At 40.2% G+C, this 27088-nt stretch overlaps 1 protein-coding gene and 1 pseudogene across 2 annotated transcripts in view; one reads left to right on the forward strand and one right to left on the reverse strand.

Moving 5' to 3' along the window:
- CDC14A (cell division cycle 14A) overlaps positions 1 to 27088 on the forward strand; it is a 177862-nt gene that overhangs the window by 36644 nt on the left and 114130 nt on the right. For both annotated transcript variants that reach the window (XM_044914081.1, XM_021690005.1), the window contains exon 5: positions 25547 to 25626. In XM_044914081.1, coding sequence (XP_044770016.1) covers positions 25547 to 25626 — 80 coding nt within the window. The remainder of the gene's footprint in view (positions 1 to 25546; positions 25627 to 27088) is intronic.
- Positions 10529 to 10626, reverse strand: LOC123324803 (annotated as a pseudogene).

The raw sequence follows: 27088 nt of genomic DNA on the forward strand, positions 1-27088 counted from the left end.
CTTGTGGTACTTTTCTTTCCCACTCTGTAGGCAGCATGGTATAATATCAAGGATCATGACTAAAAACATTTTTTCATCCTGAAGTGGCTCTGGGATGATGGGTAAACCACTTTATCTCTCTTCACTTTATTTAGTTTCCTTATCTGTAAACTGATAGGGTTGGCTATAATGACCTCTAAGTTTCCTTCCAATTCTGAGGATACGAGGATTATTTGTAGTGCCAGACAGACTACCGCTTTTATTTTAAAAGTGTGCACGAAAAGCTGGCTGTTGGCGTGAAGGTTCAGCGAAGTGCTGGTAAGCTGAATTAAGCAGGCATGCTTATTTTTCACTTTGCGTTGATAATTATTACTCATTTGAAACTGATCACTGCCACCATGTTTAGAATATGGAGAGCCTGTACTAACCTTTGGATTCAAGCCATGTGAGCAAGCGTGTCTTTCCTGAGGGGTTTTGTGATGCCGCGTGAGCATGTTCCCCGGGAGTCCTCCGTCATAAGGGATTGCCATCAGGCAGAGGTCATCCGCTGCTCTCTCTCTCCTTCCTCTCTTCCCGCCCTCTCCTCTTCCCTCTCCTCTTTCTTTCTTAATGCCCGGCCTTCCCGTTTCTGGTGTCATCCTTTATTTCATCAATGGCACCTCTAGGGTTTTGAAAGGAAGCTCAGTCACAATAGGTGCACTGAGCTTGGATCTGCTGCAGAAGTTTCCACCACTTTAATGCAACCAAATGAAGGACAAGCAGTCTCAGCAGGGTTGAAGAAGTGCTGAGGGCAGCACGAGCTTGCCTTACATGCTCGTTAACAGTCCAGAGAAGCCATGGAAAGTAATTATTCTTGTACCGTTTATTTCCTAATTGATTTTCTTTTCCAATTTTGGGAGTGCATTTCCCAGAAAGCTTTTTGACACACTTAATAAAAATGAAACTCAAGAATTATATTCTTTCCTTAAAGAGAATTTGGTGCCTTACTTCGTGTTGTGTGTATGCATTTAATTGTTGGCACAAGTTTTGTAGGAAGAGAGTCAGTAATGTGCATTATATATACATCTCCGTGAAGTTACATGTGTATTAAATGTTGCTATTTGGGTAAGCCGGAATCTTCTGGGGGAATCTTCCTATTATTAAGGTCAAATATCCAACTGTGTGTTTGTATCTCCACATTATGTCTCTAAATGATATCTCACACTTATTGTGGCAAAACAGAACTTTTTATTCCTTTTCTCTACGAAACTATTTATTGCCACAGTCGTTGCCTGTTCAGTAAATGGACTACCATCAGTGACTTGCTGAAGCAAAGAATAGTAGTCATTTTCATTAACTCCTGTTTCCTCTTCCCATATTATACTCATCAGTAAGTTTGGTCAGCTCTGCTTCTAAAACATATATTGAGTCAGAATACTTCTTTCCGTTTCTGTTGTTGTCCCCTAGCTCCAGCCATTGTCGCTGTTCACCTGGATGATCACCAGAGCATCGTACATTGTTTCCTTTTTACAGTCTTGCTTTTCTTTAATCACAGTTGCCACACAATTTTCAGAGTAATCTCATAAGAATATAAATTAGATCATTCATGGCCCTGTTTCAAATCTGTCAAGTGCTTGCTCACTGTTCTTGGCGTTAAATTCAACCTCCTTACCAATGCCAGTAAGATCCTCCCTGATCTGGCCCTGTCTACCTCTGTGTTCTCCTTGCTCAGGATGCTCCCATCACACTGGCCTTCTAACCATGAAAATCTCAAGCTTATTCCCACCAGAAGGCCTTGATATTTCTGTTCTCTCTGCCTGGAGTGTTTTTACCTAAAACCTTTGCCTTCCTGATTCCTTGTAATGTCACTTCCTCAGAGACATCTTTTCAAGTTTTACTCTGCTCCCCCCATCCCCAGTCACTCTCTAGTCCCTTGTTGCTTTGTTTTCTTTACAGCACTCTACTCTTAGAAATTATCTGATTGATTTATGTGTTTATTGTTTATTATCTCTTTCCTAGACTAGAGGGTAGGAATCTTGTCTGTTCTGTTCATTGCTGTGTCTGGGAGGCGATAAAACATTTAACAAGGAGTTAGGCCCAGCCATTCACCAGTTGAATTGGAAGCTGGTCACCATGGAGCCTTCCTGTTATGCTGAGTCATGGGGAAGTCCAGGGTGGGGGATGTCCCAGGGAAGAGATGAGGTGGCCGGTGTGGAGGGGCATGGGATACTGCAGACCGCAGTTACTTACCAACTGGTTTGGAACTATTTCAGTATTTCAACGCTGAGCATCAGCTTAGAACCGTGCCCTGCACATAGTAGGTGCTCCGTAAATATCTACACAATGAATGAATAATGCGAAGACAAAATATGGAAAAAGGAAGGAAGGTAACTTCCTTTAGGTAACTTCAGAGGGAAACTGAAAACGATCATATTGGACATAAAGTGTAAAGTGTTATCTTCCTCATTACCAGAACGTTGTGATCTTGACTGAGTCAACTATGGCCTTTACAGATGCAGAATCAAAGCAGAGATCACAGTCCAAGGGCAGTACCCACTATATAAAGTCACATCACTACCTTGCCTTTTTTCTGGATGAAATTTTTTTCCAATTTTTAAAATTGTGGTAAAATACACACAATATAAAATTTATTGTCTTGCCATTTCTTTCTTTTTATTTCCTTATTTAATTTTTTAAATCTACTTTTTAAGGACTTTATTTATTTATTTGTCAGAGAGAGAGCACAAGAAGGGGGAGTGGCAGGCAGAGGGAGAAGCAGGGTCCCCGCTGAGCAGGGAGCCCGATGCGGGCTTCGATCCCAGGACCCTGGGCTCATGACCTGAGCTGAAGGCAGATGCTTAACTGACTGAACCCAGGAGTCCCTTTAATTATTTTTTTAATTGAAGTATAATTGACATAACATTATATTACTTTCAGATGTACAATTTAATGATTTAATATTTATATATATTGAAAGATGATCACCATGATAAGTCCAGTTAACATTTGTCAGCATACGTAGTGACAAAAACATTTTTTTCCTTGTGCTGAGTCTTAACCTCTTTCAGCATACAGCTCAGTAGCATTAGGTACATTCGTATTGTTCTGCAGCTATCATATCTTGCTTGTGAGTGTGACGTCTTGTGCCAAACACGCACGTACAGAGTCACGGCTTTGCCTGTGTTTTCTCCGTTAGATCAGGACTTTAAATATGTCACACAAGCTTTTGTGTTTCTATTTTCTTATCTCTAAGTGGGGGAGAGCCTTTTTATGTTTTATCTCATAGAACTGTCATGAGTATTAAGGAGGAGATAAAATATAGAACACCATGTTCAGTAGGAAATCCACAAACCTGTCTCTGTGGGTGATTCTAAAGCCAGGGTTGCTAGAACAATGTGGCCACTGGAGATCACAGTGACCTGAACAGACAGATGATACGCACTGTTTCAGGGAAGTCCCTACTCAGGAAGTATCTCTTTATCCCTAAGCTGTGACATTATCCCTCTTGAGATGAAGGGCACAGATTTTAAGTAGAGATCAACTTTGTTGGGAAGGTGTTTGCCTTCCAGGACAATACTCAGGGCAGTGCTGGAGTTGAGGGTCAGGATGCTTGGATCATAGTGGTAACCACAGTACTCTGACATGAGTTTGAAGAAGATGGCCTGAAGATACTGTAAGCATGAATTAATTAGGTTCTTGCTACATGCTTAAAGACCAAATCCTCACTAGTTACCATCTTGCTTTCAGTTCACAGAACAATGTTACAGAGGTCAAGGAGAATTTGGATCAGGCCCATGATACTGGAGGATTGGAAAAATAATATGTGTGAGAAGCTACAACAAATGTGATGGTTTAGCTTAGAAAATGAAGTTCAGAGTTAAAGTATTAAGATTCCTTTTCCCCCCAGATATGTGGAGGATGCTTAAACAGAGGCGGTAACCACAATGTATTTTCCTTAACCCACTTGTTAAGTCCTCATGTTGCTAAATAAGGGGTCTAATTATGGATTAACTGGACCTGGGCTGAGCCAGATGTCATGTCTGAATTAGAGATGACAAAGCTAAGGTTTGTAGACTTTGTAATCATGTCTGTGTCTGCTATTTATTCTGTAGACTACACTTAAAGCCTTAGTAGGTATATTCTACTTCTAAGTCTACTACTAATTGCAAAGAAGCCATTCTCCATCTGGCTTAATGGTTGAGAGCAGCGACATGAGCAGGGAGCCACAGGTTTGGCCTTGAATCTGCTTGGTAGTTTTATGTCTTGAGCTAGTTATTTAACTCATCCAAATTCACCAGTTTTTTCATCTTTAAAATAGAGATAATAATACCCCACCTAACATAGTTGTGGTGAGGACTGCAGGAGGTCATGTTCATGCAGGTGTCCTGGGGCAGTGCCTGGCATTTTAAGCATTTAGGAATGGCTGGCAGCTCTAGGCAGAAAAGTTGTGTGGCCTTCCAGAAAGTTTTCTGAGCTATTGTCTTACCTCCCCTGAAGAGCTGAAGCCTGCTCCTCCTTTCCACCCCATTTTACACTTACACCCTTTCTTGGCTCAGTGACACTCAGATGGTTGTTAATCTGTTGATTGCTTAGGATAAATCACTGGAAGGTATGGTATGAAATTTTTTTTTTGTAGGTTGTTATTTGCATTTTAAAGGAAGAAACTGTCCGAACCAAGCAAATTTCTCATTTTTGATTAGTGTATTCAGGCATTCTTTAGTTCAGTAAATATTTATTTAGCTCAGATGAGCTTGACCCAGTGACCCAGTGCTGTGGTGGGCTCTGGGGAATGCAAAAAGATGAAAAAGAGGAAAAAGAATGAATGCCTGGCTTAAAATGGGGGACAGATAAGTAATAAAAAATTGAGAAAAATGTGCAATAGGTGCCAAATTGGATAAATATAAATCGACAAGTGTTTTTCCAGCCCTCATTCATGAGGCCTTGTTCTGGGAGTTGAGGATGTAAGGTGAATAACTCTGTGCCTTCTGGGGAGGGTGTTTGGGGACCAGGGTCAAACCTGAGGGGAGGGAGGGATCAATGATGACCAACCCCAGTAGGCCAAGTTTGTGAAGGAATATTGGGGGGGGGAGAACAGCATGGAGGGGAAGATGTTTCCTTGGTGGGGGGGTTGGGAAATGATTAAATATATTTTAAATATCTAGTTTGAAAGGGGATAATTCAGTGAATTTAATTAAGAAGTTTTTTTTAATTAAAAAAGTGGCATAACCACATTATAGAAGAAAAGTAGGAAAATTCTCCTGCAGTGACATCATTCTAAACCTGAATAGTCACTGAAGTATAATTGCAACATAGTTTTGTCAGCCTTTTTTCACTTGGCCTCCATATGTTTTGCCTTTTTGTTACTTAGATGATGAAATAATATTCCATTTAGAGCGCATACCATTGTTTGTTTAACATTTTAGATGCCTTTGCAACATTTTCTTAGAATGTGACAAATATCATTTGGCATTATAAATATTTATTTTTCTGGATTTTTGTCTTTAGATCACCAGAAGTAGGCTTAATAGATTTTAAAAATGTAAGCATTTAAAAAAAATATTTATTTATTTATTTGAGAGAGAGAGTGTGTGTGCACGTGGAAGGGAAGAGCAGAAGGAGAGAGAGAATCTCAGGCAGACTCCCCGCTGAGTGTGGAGTCCAATGCTGGACTCCATCCCATGACCCTTAGATCATGACCTGAGCCAAAATCAAGAGTCAGATATTTAACCCATTGAGCCACCCAGGTGCTCCTAAGCATTTTTTAGGTTCTTGGAGCATATTAACATACTTAAGCCAGTTTGTACTAAATTTGGCATTATGTGAACTAAATCTCCTGCATCATATACCTTTGCATACTGCGTATAGACATTAAAAATCTAGAAATCTAATTAGTGAAAATGATACCTCATTGTTTTACTAATCATTTTTTGATTATTAATGAGATTTATTATTCCTGTATTTATTTGTAGGTTTATTAACTTTTGACTAGTTGGTGTTTTGAAAATCTGTTTCCTGTATTTGGACCATTAAAAGTTGAAAAGTATCAGTTTCTTCTTTCCTTTAAGAAAAGAATTCGGGGCACCTGGGTGGCTCAGTCAGTTGTTCGGCTCGGGTCATGATCCCAGGGTCCTGGGATCGAGCCCCGCATTGGACTCCCTGCTCGGCGGGAAGCCTGCTTCTCCCTCTCCCACTCCCCCTGCTTGTGTTCCCTCTCTCGCTGTCTCTCTCTCTGTCAAATAAATAAATAAAATCTTAAAAAAAAGAAAAGAAAAGAAAAGAATTCATTTCGGGGCTCCTGGGTGGCTCAGTCAGTTAAGTGTCCGACTGTTGATTTTGGCTGGGGTCATGATCTAGGGGATCATGAGATCGAAGGAGCTCTGAGTTGGGCTCTGCACTCAGTAGGGAGTCTGCTTGAGATTCTCTCTCTCCCGCTCCCTCTGACCCTCCCCGCCCCACACTTGCTCTCTCTCAAATAAATAAATAAATCTTAAAAAAAAAAAAGGAAAGAAGTCATTTCCCTGAATCTAATTTGTATCAATAGATGTAGACCTCTAGAAATCACACCCATCAGTCCAAGCTTCTGTAAGAAATTAAGAAGTCCATAAACCTTAAATTCTGTTACTTTTCAAAATGCTATGTTAATAAGTACTTACGTATATCTGAATACAAAGGAACTGCTGAAAGTGGATCTATTGGATTATTCAACGCCTAGTGGTCTACTGAATATACAGAAAATTATATTCAGGATAGTATTATTTAAAAGTGGTTCATGTATATGTGCTTAAACCACTGAAAAGTGGTAATCTAGGCCAACTAACTCTGAATTTGTTTTTGTTTTTATCGTTTGGGACAAACATGTTAGTTTCCTTAATCTCTAATTCACAATTCATCTGTAAATTGCAATTTCAGAACTGCTTTAACTTGTCATCAAAAAGCTATAGGTTAAGCACATGTTATCTAAAAACATAGGTGAAATCATCAAGAAAAATGTTGGTTCAGAATAATAAAGACATTTACCTTAAATATTTATTGAAACAGTAATAAAGCAGATGTCAGCTACTAGTGTTCTGTCAACCTCTGTGGCTTCTCAGTAAATCTAACAGCGTTTGCTTCTTCTGCTTATGGAAACTGTGGAGAGGAAGGGGGGTGAGGCACAAGGCTGGGGCAGGGCAGTTTCCTGTTTTGCAGTTCCTTCCTTTTACAGCGTGATAGGCAAGAATGCTTTTGTGGTATTGCCTTTAAATGGGCCAGACAGGCTTTTATCCCTGTAGGCTTGTATTTTGGGTGGTTTTAAAAACAGGTGAGGCTCCCTAAGGTCACACAGCATTTTCAATTTCAAATTCCTTGAATTTGGAAATTCCGTTAGTCTTCAGCATCTAGGAGGAGCAATATTATCTTTTATTCCAGCCCCCCCACCCCCCCTTTGCGTGTGACAATTAGCTGTGGGCTAGGAAAATGAGCTGTTTGCTTTTCTTTGGTGAAAGGTGTGTTTCTCAAGTTTAACTGAATAAATCTTTTCAGTATTTTTTTTTTTCTATTCTCCTTTTGGCATCCTGATAATGACCTTCCTCTATGCTATAAATAAGCTCACAAATTTATATACACATACATATGTACACACACAACACACATACACACACATGCACACACTGTATTTAGTACTATAAATTTAAGTGCTGATACATTATGCTTACAGCACAAATTTTTGAATCTTAGTAGCCTTGAAAAGACATACTTTCTCTGTGACAAAGCTTACATCCATTTGTTGCACTTATATACTGAATTAAAGGGATGTACTTTTTCACTGCTTGGAATTGTGTATTTACTTGTTTATTATCTTTCCCTTTAAGGGAAGGAAGTGTGTTTTGTACCTCACAGTAGCTCCAGCATGTAGAACATTGTGGGACATATCCTAAGTACTCAGTAAATATTTGTGGCACGAATGGCTGAATGTTTAATAAATAAATATTAATAACATTGATATAAACATTGATAAATAAAAGTTAATCTTCCACAATTCTTGCAAGTTTAATATGGAATAATTTAAAAGCTGTAGTACTTGAAAATAAATTTTGAAGTCAGGACTAATTGTAAAAGTAATAGCAAGAGGGGCGCCTGGGTGGTTCAGTTGTTAAGGGTCTGCCTTCGGCTCGGGTCGTGATCCCAGGGTCCTGGGGTCGAGCCCCGCATTGGGCTCCCTGCTCCGTGGGAAGCCTGCTTCTCCCTCTCCCACGCCCCCTGCTTGTGTTCCCTCTCTCGCTGTGTCTCTCTTTGTCAAATAAATAAATAAAATCTTTAAAAAAAAGATTTAAAAAAATAATAGCAAGAATCATAGTGTCTTAAGGTATTAATTTCTACTTTTAAAGTTACTGAGTAAGACAAAATGTTTTATGTAACTGCAATTTTAGAACTGAAATGGGCTTTGTTAATATACAAGCATTTGAAATCAGTATTATGGATGAGAGTCTTAATTTTGGCCTCAGAATTTTTTGTTTTTCTCAATAGGGGAAAAACCTTATACGTTATACATTTGTTGCTAACGAATGTCAGTAGTTTTTTTTAACAGCTGTCCTTGCAATTTTATGATAATTTTCAGTAAGAAGTAACCCAAAAGCTTACGGAAGAATACTAGAAAACTTTTTAATCAGAGTTGGATCTTTAAAATTTTAAACTGGATGCATTTTTTTATGGAAAAAAAATTAAAAAGAGGTACCCGAGGCCTTGAAGAGATTGCCTGTTATCAGAGTGTCACTTGAAATGTATTTGTAATGCCTGATGTGAGTGCAGGTGATCGGCCCATCTGGGTTAGTCTGCAATTAACACGTCGTATATATGTTTGCCTGGGCCTCACCTGGCAATTACATGTTTCGGAGCTGTCTCTGTTCAGTTTTATACGAATGTCTGGACAGAACAGACTCACATTTAGATGTATCCCTAGTGAAGCACTATAAGTTCCTACTCAATGAGATATTTATGAGAATATATACAGAATTATATATATATATAGAATATATGCATATATAGAATAGAATATATGCAGAATATATACCTCTGGAGGTAATACATCCAAGTTTTATGCAAAATGAAGTTATTTGGCTGCTAAAGAACTGCCATGGTGATTTCCACCTTGGTAAAAATCGATATTGAATCCATTTGATTGTGTTTATTGATTGTGTTTATTGTTTTCGCTATTGTTTATTGTTTATTGTGTCTATTGTCTAAAAATAAATGTATGTTAATTTAGAAAAGTAGACTCACTTTTGCAGAACCCTTAAGGTACCTCTACAAGAAATTCACTAGGAAAAACTCTGCTGCAGTCCTGCTTTCTCATGTTTCAGTCGGAGAATCTGAGCCCAGAGAGACCACGTACCTTGCCCAAGGTCAAATTCAGTTAGTGAGAGACTAGAACCCAAATCCCCAAGTTCCTAGTTGGAGCTTCATCCATTCACAGCATATAACTGAGCAGTGCTAGTCTTAGAATAATGCTACATCTAAACCAGAATATTCTGCAGAAGATTCAAAATCGCATGTAGTGTGGAAGGGCAGAGTTTTCCAGTTACAAAGCAGTGTTTCACTCACTCATGCAGTTTCTTTTCCAGGTAGCATCTGAGATTTAATTCTGGCTAACGGGGCTAACACCCCAAATACCTTTATGTACCAGCCAGATGCAGTGGCAATTCTGCTCACACTTGCTTTGGTGATGTCCATGGATTGCTTAGAGTAAGTCTGAGTGTCAGAAGTGATAAGAGAACAGGAGCACCAAGGAATGACATGAAGCAGTTTAGACCGGATCTCAGGACAGGGCTTTCCAAGCTTCTTTCACTATAAACCACAGTAAGAACCATATTTCACACTGCCCCTTAGTACACACACTCACACACACACACCATTCACATGTATAACTGAAACAAAATGTTCATGAAACAATTCTTCCTTTACAATAGGTGAAGTATACTGACATTTTATATTCTGCCCTATTTTATGAAAAAAAAAATCTTTACCCTATTAAACTGATTTTGCTACTCAATAATGGGTAGTTACCTGCAGTTTGCAAAACACAGCCATTGCAGAATCTGCTTACTATGCTTCGATCTAAAATGTATTTGCATATTTTTTAGGGTATCAGTTTTGGCACGGAATACACAGGGGATTGTTTGGCCCATCTGGGTTAGCCCACGATTAAACATGAACAACCTGAGGAAAATGGAAAGTGTTCTGAACTCTTCAAAAAGCTCCTCTGTCTAAATATCAAGATGTCTAGCTGGCCTCCACATGATATTGATTCAGTTGATACTTGATGGCTGGGAAAAGCTGAGTTTGTTTTAAGACCTCAAGTAATGCAATCTGTCTTTTCTTATCTCACTTTCATTTGAATCACTATGTTTCCCTCAAGCTCCTATGCATCCCCTTCTTCCTGGCAGCCAAAATGTACCTTTATTCACTTGTGATAACCTTGAATGAGAGAAGCCTGTGCTTGGGTCAGCACTGGGGGACATGGGGAGCCAGCGCTGAGCCGGTTTCTGAGTCTGTTATGGGACTGCCTCGTCCAGTGTGGTTTCTATATTCATGCTGATGGTACGTGATGCCCTATGCACTTTGTGACATCTAATCTTAAACTGATAAGAACAGATACTACACTTGATCTTAGCCAAAAGGCCGAGAAGCTATGTGTGACATCTAATCTTAAACCTTAGGTTTATAAGAGTTTTTGAATGCATAATTTTAATCTATGTAAGTTTCATTTCACGAAATCTCTTCTGTTTGATATAGTGAGTAAAATAGTAGCCTTTTCCCCATTGTGGACAGTGAATTGAAATAAAAAGCCCTCTCCATATGTATTTTCTGAAATTTTAAATAAAGGAGGAGCTAACTGGAGCTCCTGGTGAGGTTGCTGTGTGTTGAGTTATTCCTAAGACCTTTAGTGCCCAAAACATGGTGACCGTGTGAGTAAACTTAGCCATGCCCATGTCAGCTACTAGGTTCCTCTGTTAGCGCCACTCTGCCCTGTGTGTCTTTCTTAGTTCTCTTCTTTATTGCTCCTCTGCCCCAGCCTTGCGTCCCCTGTGCCCACCCTCCTCACCGCCCCATGACAAATGCTTGTAGGGCCCCTGAGTTTTCATTATAGAAAACCAAGCTTTTATAATGAGGCCTGAAAGCCAGGGATGTAGTTAGCAAATTCACAGTTAATCAAAGAGAATAGTGGGAGGACTAGGAAACTGTTACCTCAGTCTGAAAGAACTGTTTGGGGTTGGTGCAGTACCTCAGAGCATTATCGAATAGGGGAGTGACATTCGTGGTTCATAGTTTCAAATTAATGAGTAGACAGACAAGCCTTTCCATGTGAAGATACGTACCATGGGATGAATCAGACACTACACTTGTGTTGAGAGGTGGTGTGTGAGTCATTTAGTGGGGCTTGCTTTGGGAAATTTCTAAGTAATGAGAAAACCACAATTCCCTTCTCAGAGAAACCTTTCCTGATGTTTTCTCCATAATTTGTTTGCCTACTCCTCCCCTATCCTCCCCACCCCCCGGTTGTTTATTTTGTCATTTCTTATTATTTGACCCAGACCGTGGCTTAATGCTAGCGTTTTTTTTTTTTTTACCTCGTCTTACAGTTGATTATGTGCCGTATCAACTGCTAGAATAAGCTCCTTGCAATCACTTGCTTTGCCATCTGTCTTCCACTAGAGTGAGCTCCTTGAGGGAAGGGATGACTCTTCCTCGTGTTTGTATCCCCAGTGCCTAGCATAGAGCCTAGCTCTTGTTTTAAGGAATAGAGGAATGAGTGAAGTATGAGACAGCCCTGGAGGGGATTCAGATTTCCAATGGTGACTGATCTCGTGTTAATAGCATGTTTGAAATGATGCAGATGGACTCCATACCTGGGGTCTACATCACACCACTCCTACCCCCAGCTCCTGGCCTTGACTTCTGTTACCGGGGTCTCGGCTGTAATGCTTTAATTTGAAATCAACTGCTTGTTAAAAGCTATGGGAATGGACCCATCCTGTACAAAGAATTGATGGATATGCTGTAACTCTTCTAATAGCATCTTCTATTTCTGCCTTGGAATTGGGGACACTTAAAATCCCACTAGTTGAATGTGATAAAATATTTCTGTTCCCTTCAGAAATGTCTGAAATTCTGAGAAAATTCTCAGTGTCTGCCAGTGAGTAGTAGTTTTGACAGCAAGCTACATCTTTTACCTGGAGCCACATTTTAAGTTTTATTCTTTTCCTGGAAACACATCTGTGAAATAATGGAAAGAGTGACAAAATGGGATTAAAACCGTTTCTAAAATCATTTTGTTTGCTTGTTTCCAAGTCAGATGTATGAATTAAAAACCAACCACATCCACTTTTAGGATATCCTGGCATTAGGCTATGCCATTATCAGCAGACAGTTAAAAAAAAGATATTAGATACTACATTTTATACATGTGTACTCACTGATGACAATATTTTCCTTCTGAATTCATGGAAGAGGAAGTCAGATTTAAGTTGTTGATTAAGATCCTTCTATTACAACAAGGAATTTTGGGATTGACCCAGAATGTGGGCCACGAGACTCTTTGTATAAACTCTATTTTACTTTTTTAAAGGAATATTGGTTGACCTAGATCTGAAGTTAAGTACAAAGACTGTAGGATGGGATTCTGGCTTTTACCGTATCTACCATAGCAATTCAGGGACTAATTTCTCCTCTGAAGAATTAATTGCTCCAGTGGAGCTGTGTACAGTACAGTGATTCTGCCCTAAGTTACAGAAGCAGACAGATCTGAGAGAGAGGTCCTCTCTTTGCCCTGCCTGCCCACCCCTACCCTTCGCTGCTCCTCCTCCTTACCGCGCTAGGAAACCCAGAGAAATTAAGGAACTTGACCCAAGAGGAAGAACAGGGAGGACCCAGAACCCCTCTACTTTTAGCATTCCAGTCCTTCTTCCTCTGTTAGTTAGCAGTCCCTAGCTTATTGAGACGCCCAGAGTCTCGGTTAGCGCCACTGTGTGAAATAACAAGTTGCCCGTTTTCTTACACTTTGCCCTTGGCTTCCTTTATGGCTGTTACTCATCTACCACTCCTAGTTATCTCTGCGTGGCTCTCCTTTATCTTTGTGTTTTCCCTGCTACTTCCACCTCTTTTTGCTCCCTCCGTTTCTGATCACTTCTCTCCTGTTGCTTTGTTTCCTTCCTTTCCCCGCTCCTTTCTTCATTGGCTCCTATGTAGAATAGCAGTATTGTCATACTTTGAGTTTTTTGGTTACATGTCACAGAATCTGGCTCTGACTTGCTCACACTTAAAACTTGAATTTTTATGATTTTCCCGGTAGCTTAGTCGGAAGAGGGAAGTAGAGGGCTCCTGTAGCCTTCATTGTTTAATAAGCACTCTCTATTCATCTTTTTTTTTTTTCTAAAGATTTTATTTATTGATTTGACAGAGAGAGCAGGAACACAAGCAGGGGGAGTGGGAGAGGGAGAAGCAGGCTTCCCGCCGAGCAGGGAGCCCGATGTGGGGCTCGATCCCAGGACCCTGGGATCATGACCTGAGCCGAAGGCAGATGCTTGACTGAGCCACCCAGGTGTCCCCCCTGGCTTCTCTTAGAAGATATGAAGTAATGTAGAAGCGATACTCCTGAGGCTAGGAATATATTTGACTTGTTCTTGGTGTTATCTATGGTGCCTGGTACCAGTAATTCTTTACTGAATGAAGAAATGAATCACCTGTGTGTAAAACTGTGGCAAATTCTCTGCTCATCTCCTTCTTTTCCTTTCTTCTCCTTCCTTGTTTTTCTTACTACAAGTATATCTGTCCTCGAGTCTTGCTGCTGATCAAGACAGGGTGAGAAATCACTGACCAGGGTGAAGTGGGGGGATGACTTTCTGGAAGTAGTGAGGTTTAGCTACAGCAGTGAGCTGGAAAGGGAGGGAAATTTCCAGTAACTGCAGGGTAGGTGGATAGACTTCCTATATGTTATATATATTGGCTATGCATGCAATAGATCTGTTGGTTGGATTTTTTTTTTAAAGATTTTATTTATTTATTTATCTGACAGAGAGACACACAGCGAGAGAGGGAACACAGCAGGGGGAGTGGGAGAGGGAGAAGCAGGCTTCCCGCTGAGCAGGGAGCCCGATGCGGGGCTCGATCCCAGGACCCTGGGATCATGACCCAAGCAGAGGGTAGACGCTTAACGACTGAGCCACCCAGGCGCCCCTGTTGGTTGGATTTAGTTACTTTTATTTAAGGTGGAATTGCCTTCACTTGTTTCAGTTGTACTGTTTGTGGAATTAATAAACTTTTAGGGAACATGGTTACTTCTTTAAAAAGTCTATACACAGGGTGCCTGGGTGGCTCAGTTTGGTTAAGCGACTGCCTTCGGCTCAGGTCATGATCCTGGAGTCCCTGGATCAAGTCCCACGTCGGGCTCCCTACTCAGCAGGGAGTCTGCCTCTCTCTCTGACCCTCCCCCCTCTCATGCTCTCTATCTCATTCTCTCTCAAATAAATAAATAAAATCTTTAAAAAAAACCAAACAAACGTCTATACACATTTCAGAATGATTCATTCCATTATGTTCCTGAAGGACAGTTCTGTCATGTGGCATATTTTTGAACAGGTTGGGCTAATGCACAGTAAAATGGCCCTGGAATGCTTTCTGCAAACACCTGACTGATGGGCAAAGCTCTTGTTTCTCCCGCTTTCTCTAAGCAACAAATCTTTGTAAATACTGGAAAAGAACAACCAGTTCCTTGTTTGTGTTCATTGTTGGTTTTCTATTCTTGAGTCAATTCAAAGAACAGTAGTTATAAGTTACTATGAGATTCTAGATCTGAGATTTAGTTCATGTGCTTTGTGGATTCTGTCTTCAATTTGGAAAAGGATAAGATGACTATATTCGAAAAGGCTTCTTTTTTTGTTCCTCAGGTGCTTGTTCTAGTTGCTAAAATGAATACATTTAATTGTCTGGTCTACCTCCTTCCTCTGCCTAAGCTGCTGTAAGTTGCTTTCCCACCCTGGTTGGGTTCCATTCCTGGAGAGTTTGGCAATCTGTGTTTGTCCAGAAAGTTTCTGACTTTCCTCATCCACATTTCTTCCCAATTATCTCCTTTTGTTTACAGCAAGAAAATCTTTCTCCTCTCGTTATTTGTCACGCCTCCTTTTGCCTCTGATTTGGACTCAGTCCTAATCATAATGCCAAATATTGGGGAAAGTTCTGCATTTTGAAGTGGAATTAGATATATTAAAGTACCAAATCCAAACATTTGAAATAATTCACAGTTCACTTTAAAGTCATTCTAAACATGTGCATTGGTTTCCTCGTGTTTTTATTTTTCTAATCTAGGCTTTCCTCAAGTATTCTTAGCATTGAGGGAAGAGAATTTAAAAAGTAAACATGCCTCTTTAATTTAAGTATTTTGTTTTAGTTTTTAGTTTTTGAAATCATGTTTTCCACCAAATTTTATTTTAGATGTATGATTTTAATGATAAAGTGGACTCTATAATCATTTTTGGACTAGCCTAAGAGACTGACAACCATAAGATTTTAACTTTGGGAAACTATTTCCAAAGATCTCAATATTAGCCTTTACAAATACACTTTTAGAATATAATTCATCTGCAAGTTAAAGACATTCTATAATTGGTTATAGGTGTTAAGAGAATTCAAACACTGATGCTTGGTCTGTGGTGGATCTGTCATCTGTATCTTCATCATAAATGAAGTTACGGTCTTTGCCTTCTAAGCTCGATCAAATTCTTGGCTTAAAGAACATACCACTTTTTTTTTGCTTTTCTTTCTTAATTTTATGGTTTTATGACATAAAATTCATACTATATCCAGAAGTAATCAGTGAAACTCAGCATGAGGAATTTTTGACATGGAACCATTCCATTTGAGAGCATTATTCAAGTAATATTCTGGAGTGAGTCTGTTTTTGTGTTTCATATAGGGACTGGCTTCTGACGATGAATGATGGATGATATACAGGGTTATGTTTACCTGTGCGTCGTAATATAACAGCATTATACTCTTGTGTGAGACTAGGGACTCAGGTTTTCTTGGGATCAAATATTTTTTCCTTTTCCCCCTTAAAAGGGGCTCTTTAGACGTCTGCGTGCTGAGCACTTGGCTTAGTGTTTCCTTGGTTTGCTTTAATAAGGGGCTGTGCTAGTTTAGTGAGATACAAGCAGCTCGGCAGTGTCTGTGCTGGAACGTGAGCTCTCTCCAGGCGGGAAAAGCCTGAAGTGTTACTGGGACACAGCTAGCAAGAGATGTGTATTTGTCTGGGCTGTAGCTGTCAGTTCTGGAAGAATATCTTTGCAGGCCACTAAAATTCTGGTTCCCGTCAAAGTTGATGGGGAGACACATCGGGCTAATGTTGTCTACACTTTTCCTAAATTGCCCATCGAAGAGCTGCCACTGGTTTCACTCTCTTCACGCCCATGAGAGGCAGAGATAGTATTTCTATTCTAAATGAGTTCTCAAATAAATAAAGTCCACTGTGTATCAAATCTCAAATCCAAATTAAAATGTAAAGAGATGTCACTTGAGAATATTTCGGAGCAAACATCAGCTCAGCCAAAGAGTACAGTCATTCCTAGACCTTGTTCTCATAAGGATGTCAGATGAGTGTTAAGTATTTTTAGGGCAGAAATAAGCAATGCGGATGGAGGCCTGGCATCAGATTCTGCCTGACTTCTAGACTTAGTGTGGCCTCCATATTTATTCAGCAAATGCATTGTCTTTGCAGGCCTCATACTCTGTGACTTATAATAGACTCAAAATGGAAGAACAGGGAGAACAACTTACCTTCCTTTATAATGTGTTAAAGACAAGGTGCATTCATTCTTGTTTTAATTAGACTATTCAGTACAATAGATTTAAAATAGATAGAATAAAATACAGGCTGTTTTAAATATTCAGTTGCATTTCTGGTTTGCAATCAGACTTAACTATCTAATTTGTAAGTGATCGTTTAATACTGAATATTTTTATTTCCATAAACAATGAGAACAAAAGTAGAGTCAATGTGCATTTGAGGAATGTTTGGCTTTTTTCTTTTCTTTTCTTTTTTTAAGTTTTAAAGCTGAATGTAGGTATTGTTTTCTCAGTCATTGGTTATAATGAAAGGAAATGATTAAGAAGAGAAATGTTGCTAAAAAGAGTAAAATTAAACATTTTGTTTGTGCTTGCATACGACAGTTAAACTTAATGCTGTCTTCAGGAAAAAGCAGTTTATAAATTAAGTGCCCTGACACTTAAGAAGTCTGAGAACCAAAGTGTTGGGAGCCAAGGAAGAGACTTTAGAAGTTTTATGTTTCAACTCTTTGCCGAGTTTCTCACCTCCTAGTGTGTTTTTGTGGATGTTCATTCGATGGACTTTGGTGGCTCATTCTTTGCTGGTTACTGGTAATTGCTTTCCTCTCCTGAAAATAAACCTAGCCTGGTGTTCTTACTCTTTTGTTCATGAGAAGCTCACATAAGGAAAAATGAGTACAGCATCAATTCTCTTCTGGTTACATGTACTTTGTTGGGGAAAGATGTGGACCACCTCAAGGATCTTCTGATATTTTGACAATGGATTTGATAAAACGGGGTCTACAGCATTTATCTTATGATTGTTGATTCTAAGGCACCAGGAGACTCAGGGGCCATTTGAAGAGGCAGAACTGAGAGTAGGATCAACATCCGTACTTTCAAATCTCTCGAGAGGGTTGAATTAAATGATGGTCTGTATGTTAAGGTTTTTGTGTATAGCAGTCATGGGAGACGTTTATAAGCTCATGTTTTGATGTTTACACACATAGACAGGCTTTAGGACTCAGGTGTCAGAAATAACAGTTGTGGATCCAGATTCACGTGGATACAGGTGGTCAAAAGGGGAAAAGAAATATTTGGAGACCAAAGTTTATCTCCTTTCTGTGGTCCCTTGCTATAGAAGAGCTGTGTGCTTGATACAAATCTGAGCATTTTACATATAATATTAATTCATTACATCTTCCCAACAGTCTTAGGAGGCAGTTACAGTTCTTATCCCTACTCCACAGGTAAGGAAACGGAGGCACAGAGAGTTAATGTAATACGGGTCATCCATGAAAGAGCCTGGATTTGAATCTAGGCAGCTGGGCTGCGGACTCGGGGTACCTAACCACTGCACTCTGTCACCTGCACTCTAGATAGATGATCTGTGTCCTGTGACCACATCACACGTGTTCTCACATAAAATGCCCTCTTTCCCTCCACTCTTTGTTCATGCATCCATCAACCATTTTTTGAGTATGCTCCCCGTGCCAGGCAGTGTTGAGTCCTGCAGATAGGGAAGAGGCAGACATCCTGCTCGACTTACAGTCTAGCCAGGGAGACAGACTAAAATCACCCCAGAAGACAAACTTGGGTAAGAATTTGAAGGAGGAAGGCAGGGCACTTTGAGAACAGAAGGAGGGGCCTGATCTCATCAGGTTGCCAAAGAAGGTCCCAAGGAAGGGAGGAGGTAGCCATCTAAATGCGACCATGTTGCAAGGGAGGCTTGAGTCGAGTCTGGTTCCTTCGCGGACTGTACCCCAGCCCTACTTACAGCCCTTGTCAGCAATTTTAAACTCCTTCACCCGGTTGCGGAATTTCCCCGTGTCTTGGTGTGTATGCAGGTTCCCTTGCAAAACTGTAAGCATTAAGTGCATACACATTGATCTTTGGTGACTTGTGTTCTGTTCTGCCTCCTGCTTCCTGCCTTTTACCGGGTGTTGGGAGTGGCAGAGGGTAGATTCCGAACAGACACAGGGGAAGTGGGACAGTGAATGTCTGGGTCAGGCAGTATGCCTTGACTCTTGAAATACTTAGTATAAGCTAAAGCAAGTCATCTGAGCTAGAGCTCTTATTTGTAGAATCAGTCTGTATCTTACCTTTTCTTTTAGCACATCACTGAAGAATCGACTACACCTAGTTTGATGCTCTCAAATAATTGGGCTCTGAAAGTTAATTTCACTAGCTCCCTGGGGCATTATCACTAAAATTGCAGTGACACATTTAGAAAGTCTCATTCACTTAATTATTATTTAAGCTAAATTAACTCTCTAGGGTGGATGCACTTGTAGTACCGTATACGTTTAAAGTAGTTATCCACCAAACATATATTTCCAGAATGTCTATCTGATAGGAGGCATTGTAAGGCTTATAAAGGTATAAAAACAATAAAAACATGTTTACTGCACTTAAGGAGCTTTATACTTCAGTATAATGGAAAATAATTACAACAGAGCTGTCAGGAGCCCATCAGGAAGTGGTTAGGAGTGCTGTGGGGAGCCAGACTGCCTGTCTCCACCACACCCTAGCTGTGTGACCTTGAGCAACTGATTCTCAGCATTTCATGTATAAATGGAAATGGGTTAATAATGGAACCGTCTTCAGGGTGATTGTGAGGATTATTAAGCCAAATTATGTCAAGTGCTTAGAATAGCACCTGGCACATAGTATGCACCCTATAACTTTTTTTTATTGTTATCATCATTATCATGGTCATTATCATTCTTACAGTTGAGTCTAAGGAAGAGGGGAGGGGTTTCTTTGCTCAAGAAAAAATACATGGTGGAGGTGGTATTCAAGTGAAGTCTAATGAAATAGGAAGAATTTTAATAACAGAGATGGTGTGGAGTATTCCAGAAGAAACCTCAGATGAAGGTGTCAGGTATGCTTAGGGAATGGTGAGGAGTCCAGACTAGCGGTTGGGGTTCATTTAAGCAGCGATGAGAAATTCACCTGGAGAGATCAGTTGGCACCTTGTCTTGGTGAAGGGTGGGCACTATGGCCGGGGTTTTTGAGCATGACTGAGACTCTCAGAGTCCTGTTCCGGAATTGCTGGAGTAGGCAGAAGTGGAGGCAGAGAGAAACCGTGTTAGTGTGAGTGTGGTGATAAGGGTTTGAAATAAGGTGATGGTATAGTCATGAAAGAAAGGTCAAAAGCAGATTCACCGGACAACTAAATGCAGTTTAAGATTCAGGGCCTTTGGGACGCCTGGGTGGCTCAGTTGTTAAGCGTCTGCCTTTGGCTCAGGTCATGATCCCAGGGTCCTGGGATCGAGTCCTACATCGGGCTCCTTGCTCAGTGAGGAGCCTGCTTCTCCCTCTCCCTCTGCTGCTCCCCCTGCTTGTGCTCTCTCTCTCTGACAAATAAATAAATAAAAATCTTAAAAAAAAAAGATTCAGGGCCTTTAACATGGTTGGGCCTCTCTCTCTCAAGGTCGTTGGAGGGACCCCAAGTAGTGGTTTTATAAAATTTGAGAAGATATTTGTGTACTTTTCTTTCTCTCCCCAAATGTTCTGTTTCAGCCCCTCAGGCTGTAGAGGATATAGAGAACGAATCAGTCTGGGTATTGACTGGATGAGGATGGACACAATGAAAGAGAGAGGCCAGAGTCACAGGTGGCTTTGGAGATTGAGTTTGGCTGACTGGGAGGACCCCTGGATGACAGACACAGGGGGATGATGGGAGAAGCCAGTGAGGGTGCACTGCTTTCAAACCAAGCAGGTGCTCTACACTGGTCAGCTGCACCAGGGAAAGAAACATTGTCTTATTACCTCTGCCCATCCCCGTCCTCAATTGCTGTCTTGCAAGTGTGATACTTTTAAGTTATATGGGGCTTGGGAAAGGGGCCCATGCATGACTGTTAATTTAGCGGAATAGAATCCAGAGCACATATCACACAGAAGGACATCTTTGTAACGTCCCCATTTAGCACTCTGTATATGCTAGAACTACCTGTCTGAAAATTTTAAGGAAAATTTCTCTTTTGGTTTAAGTCTTCCATATTTGGTAAGTTTTAGGGCTTCTAGACTGTTTTTAAGTTATAACATCTGTTTTCTGGAAACTTCTATTTTGAAGAAATTTAATTGACTCAGCAACGGTCAGAATGCTAATCCACAGCTATCATGTCCGTGTTCTGGTGGTGGTACTTGACTGGGAAAGGCTGTTCTCAGCATCTGTTTTCTCTTTTATAAACAAGCAAAATAGTAAACAAATAACAGGAAATCAAATGCCACAATTAAAGAATACTCTCTCAGATGACCAAATCAAATTCTCAAGAGTATTTCCACTTTACAGATCACAGAAAATAAATATAATTAAAATAGGAGCACAGGTTTCATCTTTAGATATATATGGGTTGTGTGTATGTGTTGCGTTTTATGATAAGTCTTTTTTGGAGAAATAATAGCCCCTAAAAACACAGCTAAACACATACTTAGAACTGAGGCAAATGTCCCCAGAGAAAGACCATCAGCCAATTTGTGACTCAAAGTCTGGTGTAGCCCTTCTATATTAAGCCATTTGTTGTTTAAAGAATCACCTTTTATGTATCAGAGAGATTAAATGATCTGAGTAGAGAAATATTATTGTAAATTTCAAAATGCTTCTGAAATTTATGCATATTATTTCTCGACAGGCTTTAAAGATTTAATGACCATAGGATTTAGTAAAAAGAAATGGTTTAGAAGTATTTTTGGATTAATTTAAAGAGGATTTTATTTAACTTCCCAAGTTGGTCTGCTGTTCTTCTATAAAATTAGCCCAAACTTGATTTTTTTTTTTTTAAGATTTTATTTATTTATTTGACAGAGAGACACAGCGAGAGCGGGAACACAAGCAGGGGGAGTGGGAGAGGGAGAAGCAGGCTTCCCGCAGAGCAGGGAGCCCGATGCGGGACTCGATCCCGGGACCCTGGGATCATGACCTGAGCCGAAGGCAGACGCTTAACGCCTGAGCCACCCAGGCGCCCCCCAAACTTGATATTTTGAAGCATTGTTTCTCAATGTGTGGTGTGCACAAACCTTTGAATATTTTAAATTATGTATTTTAATATTCATTTATGTCTGGACTCTACATGGCAAATGATACTGGTTTTCTGTTAATAGCAATGATATAAAACACTTTAGAATAAATTGATTTAAATGGGTGTGTCTGTTTAAAGAGAAATAGTAATACACGGTGCTACTTGTGGGGGAAGTTGGGAAAGTTGATGCATGATTCATTAAAGTGTGGGAAACATTGGCTTACTGGTAAATCATATAAATTATGCTATCTTATAGTACTATAACTTCAGTGATGTTGTTAAACAAAAACCTCACAGCCATTGGTTATTTATTTATTTATTTATTTATTTTAGAATGCTGGCTCTTTAAGAATCTTTTAGTAAAGAAATTGAGAGAGTTATTTGGGTCCTTGGTACCTGGCATTAAAGTTAATTAAGCAAAAACACAATCACTTTAATTGGTTGGCTTCTAGTAAATTAAAAAAAATGCGGGGCGCCTGGGTGGCTCACTCGTTAAGCGTCCGCCTTCAGCTCAGGTCATGATCCCAGGATCCGTGGATCGAGCCCCACATCGGGCTCCCTGCTCGGCGGGAAGCCTGCTTCTCCCTCTCCCACTCCCCCTGCTTGTGTTCCCTCTCTCGCTGTGTCTCTCTCTGTCAAATAAATAAAATCTTAAAAAAATAATAAAATAAAATAAAAATAATGAAATAGGGGCACCTGGGTGGCTCAGTCGGTTAAGCATCTGCCTTCGGCTCAGGTCATGATCCCAGGGTCCTGGGATCGAGCCCCACATCGGGCTCCCTGCTCCGCGGGAAGTCTGCTTCTCCTCCCCATCCTCAACTCCTGCTCTCTCTCTCACAAATAAATAAATAAAAATCTAAAAAAAAACAAACCCCGCATTATGTCCAGTGCTGTTCTATTGAGAAGTTTCGAGGACTTCCTGGCAAGAGTAGTGCACTCTGATAAAAGGTAATGCTCCTCCAGGGGTAACTTAGCATGATACATACACCAAGCACTATGCAGAAGGCTTTTGTTAAATTTAACCTATCAAAAGTTTGGGAAGATTCTTTCAGTTTGGGTTTATCTATGCTAATACCTAGTGAGGAAAGTAGACAGCATATTATTTCTTCCCCTGGGAAGCAGAAAAGGAAAATCAAAATATTTAGAAGATGCTTTGAAATTAATTTTATTCAGAAAATATTTTTAGAGATATTAGAATATCTGGCAACCCATTTTTGATATTAAATTTGGTTTTAGTTTTATTAAAAAAATTTTTTTTATTTATTCATTTCAGAGAGAGAGAGAGCACATGCGCCTGTGAGCCAGAGAGAATGAGCAGGGGGAGGGGAGAAGGGAGAGGGAGAAGCAGGCTTCCTGCTGAGCCGGGAGCCCAACGTGGGGCGCGATCCCAGGACCCTGGGATCATGACCTGAGCCGAAGGCAGACGCTTAACGACTGAGCCACCCAGGCGCCCCTAAATTTGATATTTTAATGACCCTAGCATGTGTACATACAGTAATGCACTTATTTATTACATTTCACCTATCATCAGGTTGTAGAAGGGCATTGTATTTACCTGCCCCTGGACCCTTCCTGGAATTTATATGGCCTCTGCTGGGTTTCACTTTGCACTTATTAATAATTTAGCACTAGGATAAAAATAAGAACAGACTCTCATCTTACAGTGTGAGAACATGGGTCATGTGTGCTAAGTCATGCAGGTAAGATGAGTAGCTAAACCCTGTGGGGTGTCCAGTCTAAAGAAGGATTTCATGTGGACTGTGGCCTCTCCTGCAGAATGGCTGCCTCGAAATTAAAGGGAATTAATGTAATTGCTCCTGAGGAGGGAAATGTAGTTTTGCTTTTCAAAGGTCGTTGTCTGAGCTTTAATTACGCCATCCAAACACAGAAGCCTTTTATAGCAGCTTTCCCTTTTAGCAGAGGTAGTCAACTTTCCAGTAGTGCTGCATCTTTAGGCTTGAGAAACCACTGCATTATAACCGACTCTCTTTATAGGGTATAACCTACCCATTAAGGCCCAGCAAAATCCTGTTTTCATATTGGTTACTCAAAAGGGGTTTTAAAGCTAGGTTTGGTTTAAGTGGATTTTTCTAATTATTTGAGCTGCAACTAGAGCTGTGATTCTCCCTTTGTAGAATCAGTGACTCACGTCTAGATCATTCTTTTACGGTGGTTTCATTTTCTGGGCTGTTTTGGTTTCTCGTTCGATTGGCTTTGGTTGGTGTGTGCCCTATCAGACTGTCAGACTTATTTGTCAAATGAATATAGAGCTTTCTTTTTAAACGCTGGAAGTCTCTTTTATGTATTTATTTTAGTTTCCTTTCTTTAGAGAAGACAGAATTAAGGTGTTTTCTAGTTCTGAAAATGTTAATAATTAAAAATGCATGTAATATATTGCTAGTGGGATAGCTTAAAACTCAAAGGAAATTTGTAAGTAAAGAGGAAGGTCCTGCTTTTTAAGAACTGAGACCCTGCCACTCTTGCTGAAATGCACAGGGTTTTGAAATAATGCCATTAATTCTAGGTAGAGAGGATCTTTGGGAATAAAATTTGATTCAAACTGTAGAGGAAAATGACCAATGTCCTCAGCTCAAAGTTAAGATATTAAATTATACTTAGAATAAAATCGGAGTCTGCCTGTGGTTTGTATTGCTCTGCACTATTTGGCCGCCACTTGGTTCTCCTTCCCGTGTTCTAGCCACACCGAGGATCTCTCTGTCCAATCACCAAGCTCTTTCCCTCAGCAAGGATGGTGCCCTCGTTATTCCTGCTGCCTGGCAAGCCCTTCCTCCTCTTCCTTGCTTTCCCTCTTCCTTGCTTTTCCGTGGACTGTCCCCTGCAGATCTTACCCTACATGTCTACCAGGGAGCCCTCCCTGTGCCTTCCCTCAAGTAGCCCCTTTCTATTCTCTTTCCAGAACCCTGTTTATTTCCTTTTTAGCACCTATCTCAGACTGTATTTATTTTGTTAACTATTGTCTTTGCCCCATAATGTAAATTCTATTAAGAGAGGTACCAGTACCTGGCACATATTATATAGTCAGTACGCTGATTAAGTTGTTTACTGGTTTTAAGAGCTCCTTTTTGTTTCTTTAAGATTAGTTTATCATGCTGGGCCAGAGGGATTTATTTAAGTATCCTCGATGTCAACAGTCAAGCCAGTGTGTTTTCTAGTGCTCTTTTTTAAAAAAATTATTTTTGAATATTTTTATTTATTTATTTGAGAGAGAGAAGAAACCCAAGAAGACTGCACTGAGCATGGAGCTCCATGTGGGGCTTGATCCCACAACCCTAGACCACGACCCCAGCCGAAACCAAGAGTCGGGCGCTTGACCGACTGAGCCACTCAGGTGCCCCTCTAGTGCTCTTACCTGCATTCATTTTCAGTTTTGTTGTGATTTATTTTACTGTATTTTATTGTACTGTGAATGCACAGTACAATAATGGAAGTAGAATTGTTCTGCTCCCAAAAGGGAAAACTCTGCCATTGTATCTGTTCAGTGTGCCTTGTAAACAGCCCTGGATGGCCTCTTTATGGATCTGCCCTCTGTCTCTAAGCTCTTACCCATTTCTAAGCCAAAGGCTGCAGTTTAGCTTCAAGCTGAAAAGGAAATTTTGGCAGCTTGGTTGCTGTCTTTTAAAGGTTAGCATTATCACCATGACTGACAGTTGTCAAAGTGGAAAAAGGGAAATGCAAATTTGGTGAGTAATTAAATTAGTTTTGTGTCATTCTTTGGTGGTGTTCTAAATGTTGCTATTTATCTGTCTTAGGTAATCTATTTAAAGAAGACACCAGAAGAAGCCTACAGAGCACTCCTATCTGGCTCAAACCCCCCCTATCTTCCATTCAGGTATAACTCTTGTGAGATTGGGCTAATAGCACTTGGCTAGACAACTGCTGCCGTAGAGTTGGATTGCTGTGTTTTTAGTTGTCTTAAGACTGTGACCATGATGTTATACAGAATTAAATGAGATGGTAGCTTTTATTATTTTATTTTTGCAGAGTTCTTTTCCCCCTATCTAGTAAGAATAAAATAGCTTTTTCCTTTTAGGAATGAATTTTCTCCTTGAATTCTTTCTGTATCTTGACCTTTCAGCACAAAGAGTGCCTGATTTATGAGCTAATAACCATGTCAAGATTTGATTTGTTAGATTTCAGTACTCTACATCATTGATTCATCCATTCAGTCTTTCATTTCATGAGCATGAGTGAGCTCTGACTGAATGTCAGGGCTGGGGTTAGAGAATAAGACCCTCAAGGTACCTTCCCAGAGACACATGTTCAATGGGGACCCGAAATGACCTGTTGAGCACATGAATCTAGCTTATATCTTGAGGAAGGCTGTTTCTCATTATAGTGTTGGAAAATACTTTTTAAGTATCAGCTGAAGAAGGTTTTTTAAAAATTTCAGGTAAACTTGAGCTTGTTTAAAAAATGGAAGGGAACATATAGCCAAACTCCTATAATAGTCATTTCTGATAGAATTATGAATGATTCTAACAGTTTTATTTTTGCTTTTTGTTTATTTGTGTGTCCAAATCTACAAACATCTGTAATTCTTTTTTTTTTTTTTAAGATTTTGTTTATTTGAGAGAGTGAGCAAGAGGGCATAAGCAGAGGGAGAGGGAGAAGGAAGCTTCCCGCAGAGCAGGGAGGCTGACATGGGGCTCGATCCCAGGACCCTGAGACCATGACCTGAGCTGAAGGCAGGTGCTTAATGGACTGAGCCACCCAGGCGCCCCAGCATATGTATTTCTTATTGCTGCTAATCTCATAATTACCGACAATAATGAAAGAAAGGAAGAGCAAAGATTGAGGAGGCCTCTTTGTCCGCCTTCCTTACTCTCCTGTAAACTCACAGAGGGCAGGTCTTGGTGCCTGACACTTAAAAGTGATTTTAGCAAATATTTGAATGAATAAATCAAGACTAAATCCCTTCAGATCCAAGGGGTTCCCATTTCTGTTTCTCAGGCCATAGGAGGGAGCGTTAATTAGGCACAGGGTGAGTGTCACGGTTGGGAGGAGGAATGGGGGAGATACTGCCTGATGTGCTTGATCTGCTTGATCTGTTTGATAGTCTCAGGAAGTCAGAGGAAAGTAGTGAGAGGAAAATATCCTCCAGTGATCTAGGGGATGAACTAATTAGCTACTGAAGGGCAGATAAAAAGTGACAGATTATGTATAGAAGCATTTGAACATGGAGACAAAGCTTGTTTTTTCCTTCCACTCCTAATGGCTTCTATAATTTGAAAGCCTTTGTAAAATACAATTCTAATTTTTAGAAAAGGGTAATTATTTTAGTCAGTGTGGGC

Source organism: Neomonachus schauinslandi, chromosome 4, assembly GCF_002201575.2.
Source record: "Neomonachus schauinslandi chromosome 4, ASM220157v2, whole genome shotgun sequence".
NCBI classification, from domain to species: Eukaryota; Metazoa; Chordata; class Mammalia; order Carnivora; family Phocidae; genus Neomonachus; species Neomonachus schauinslandi.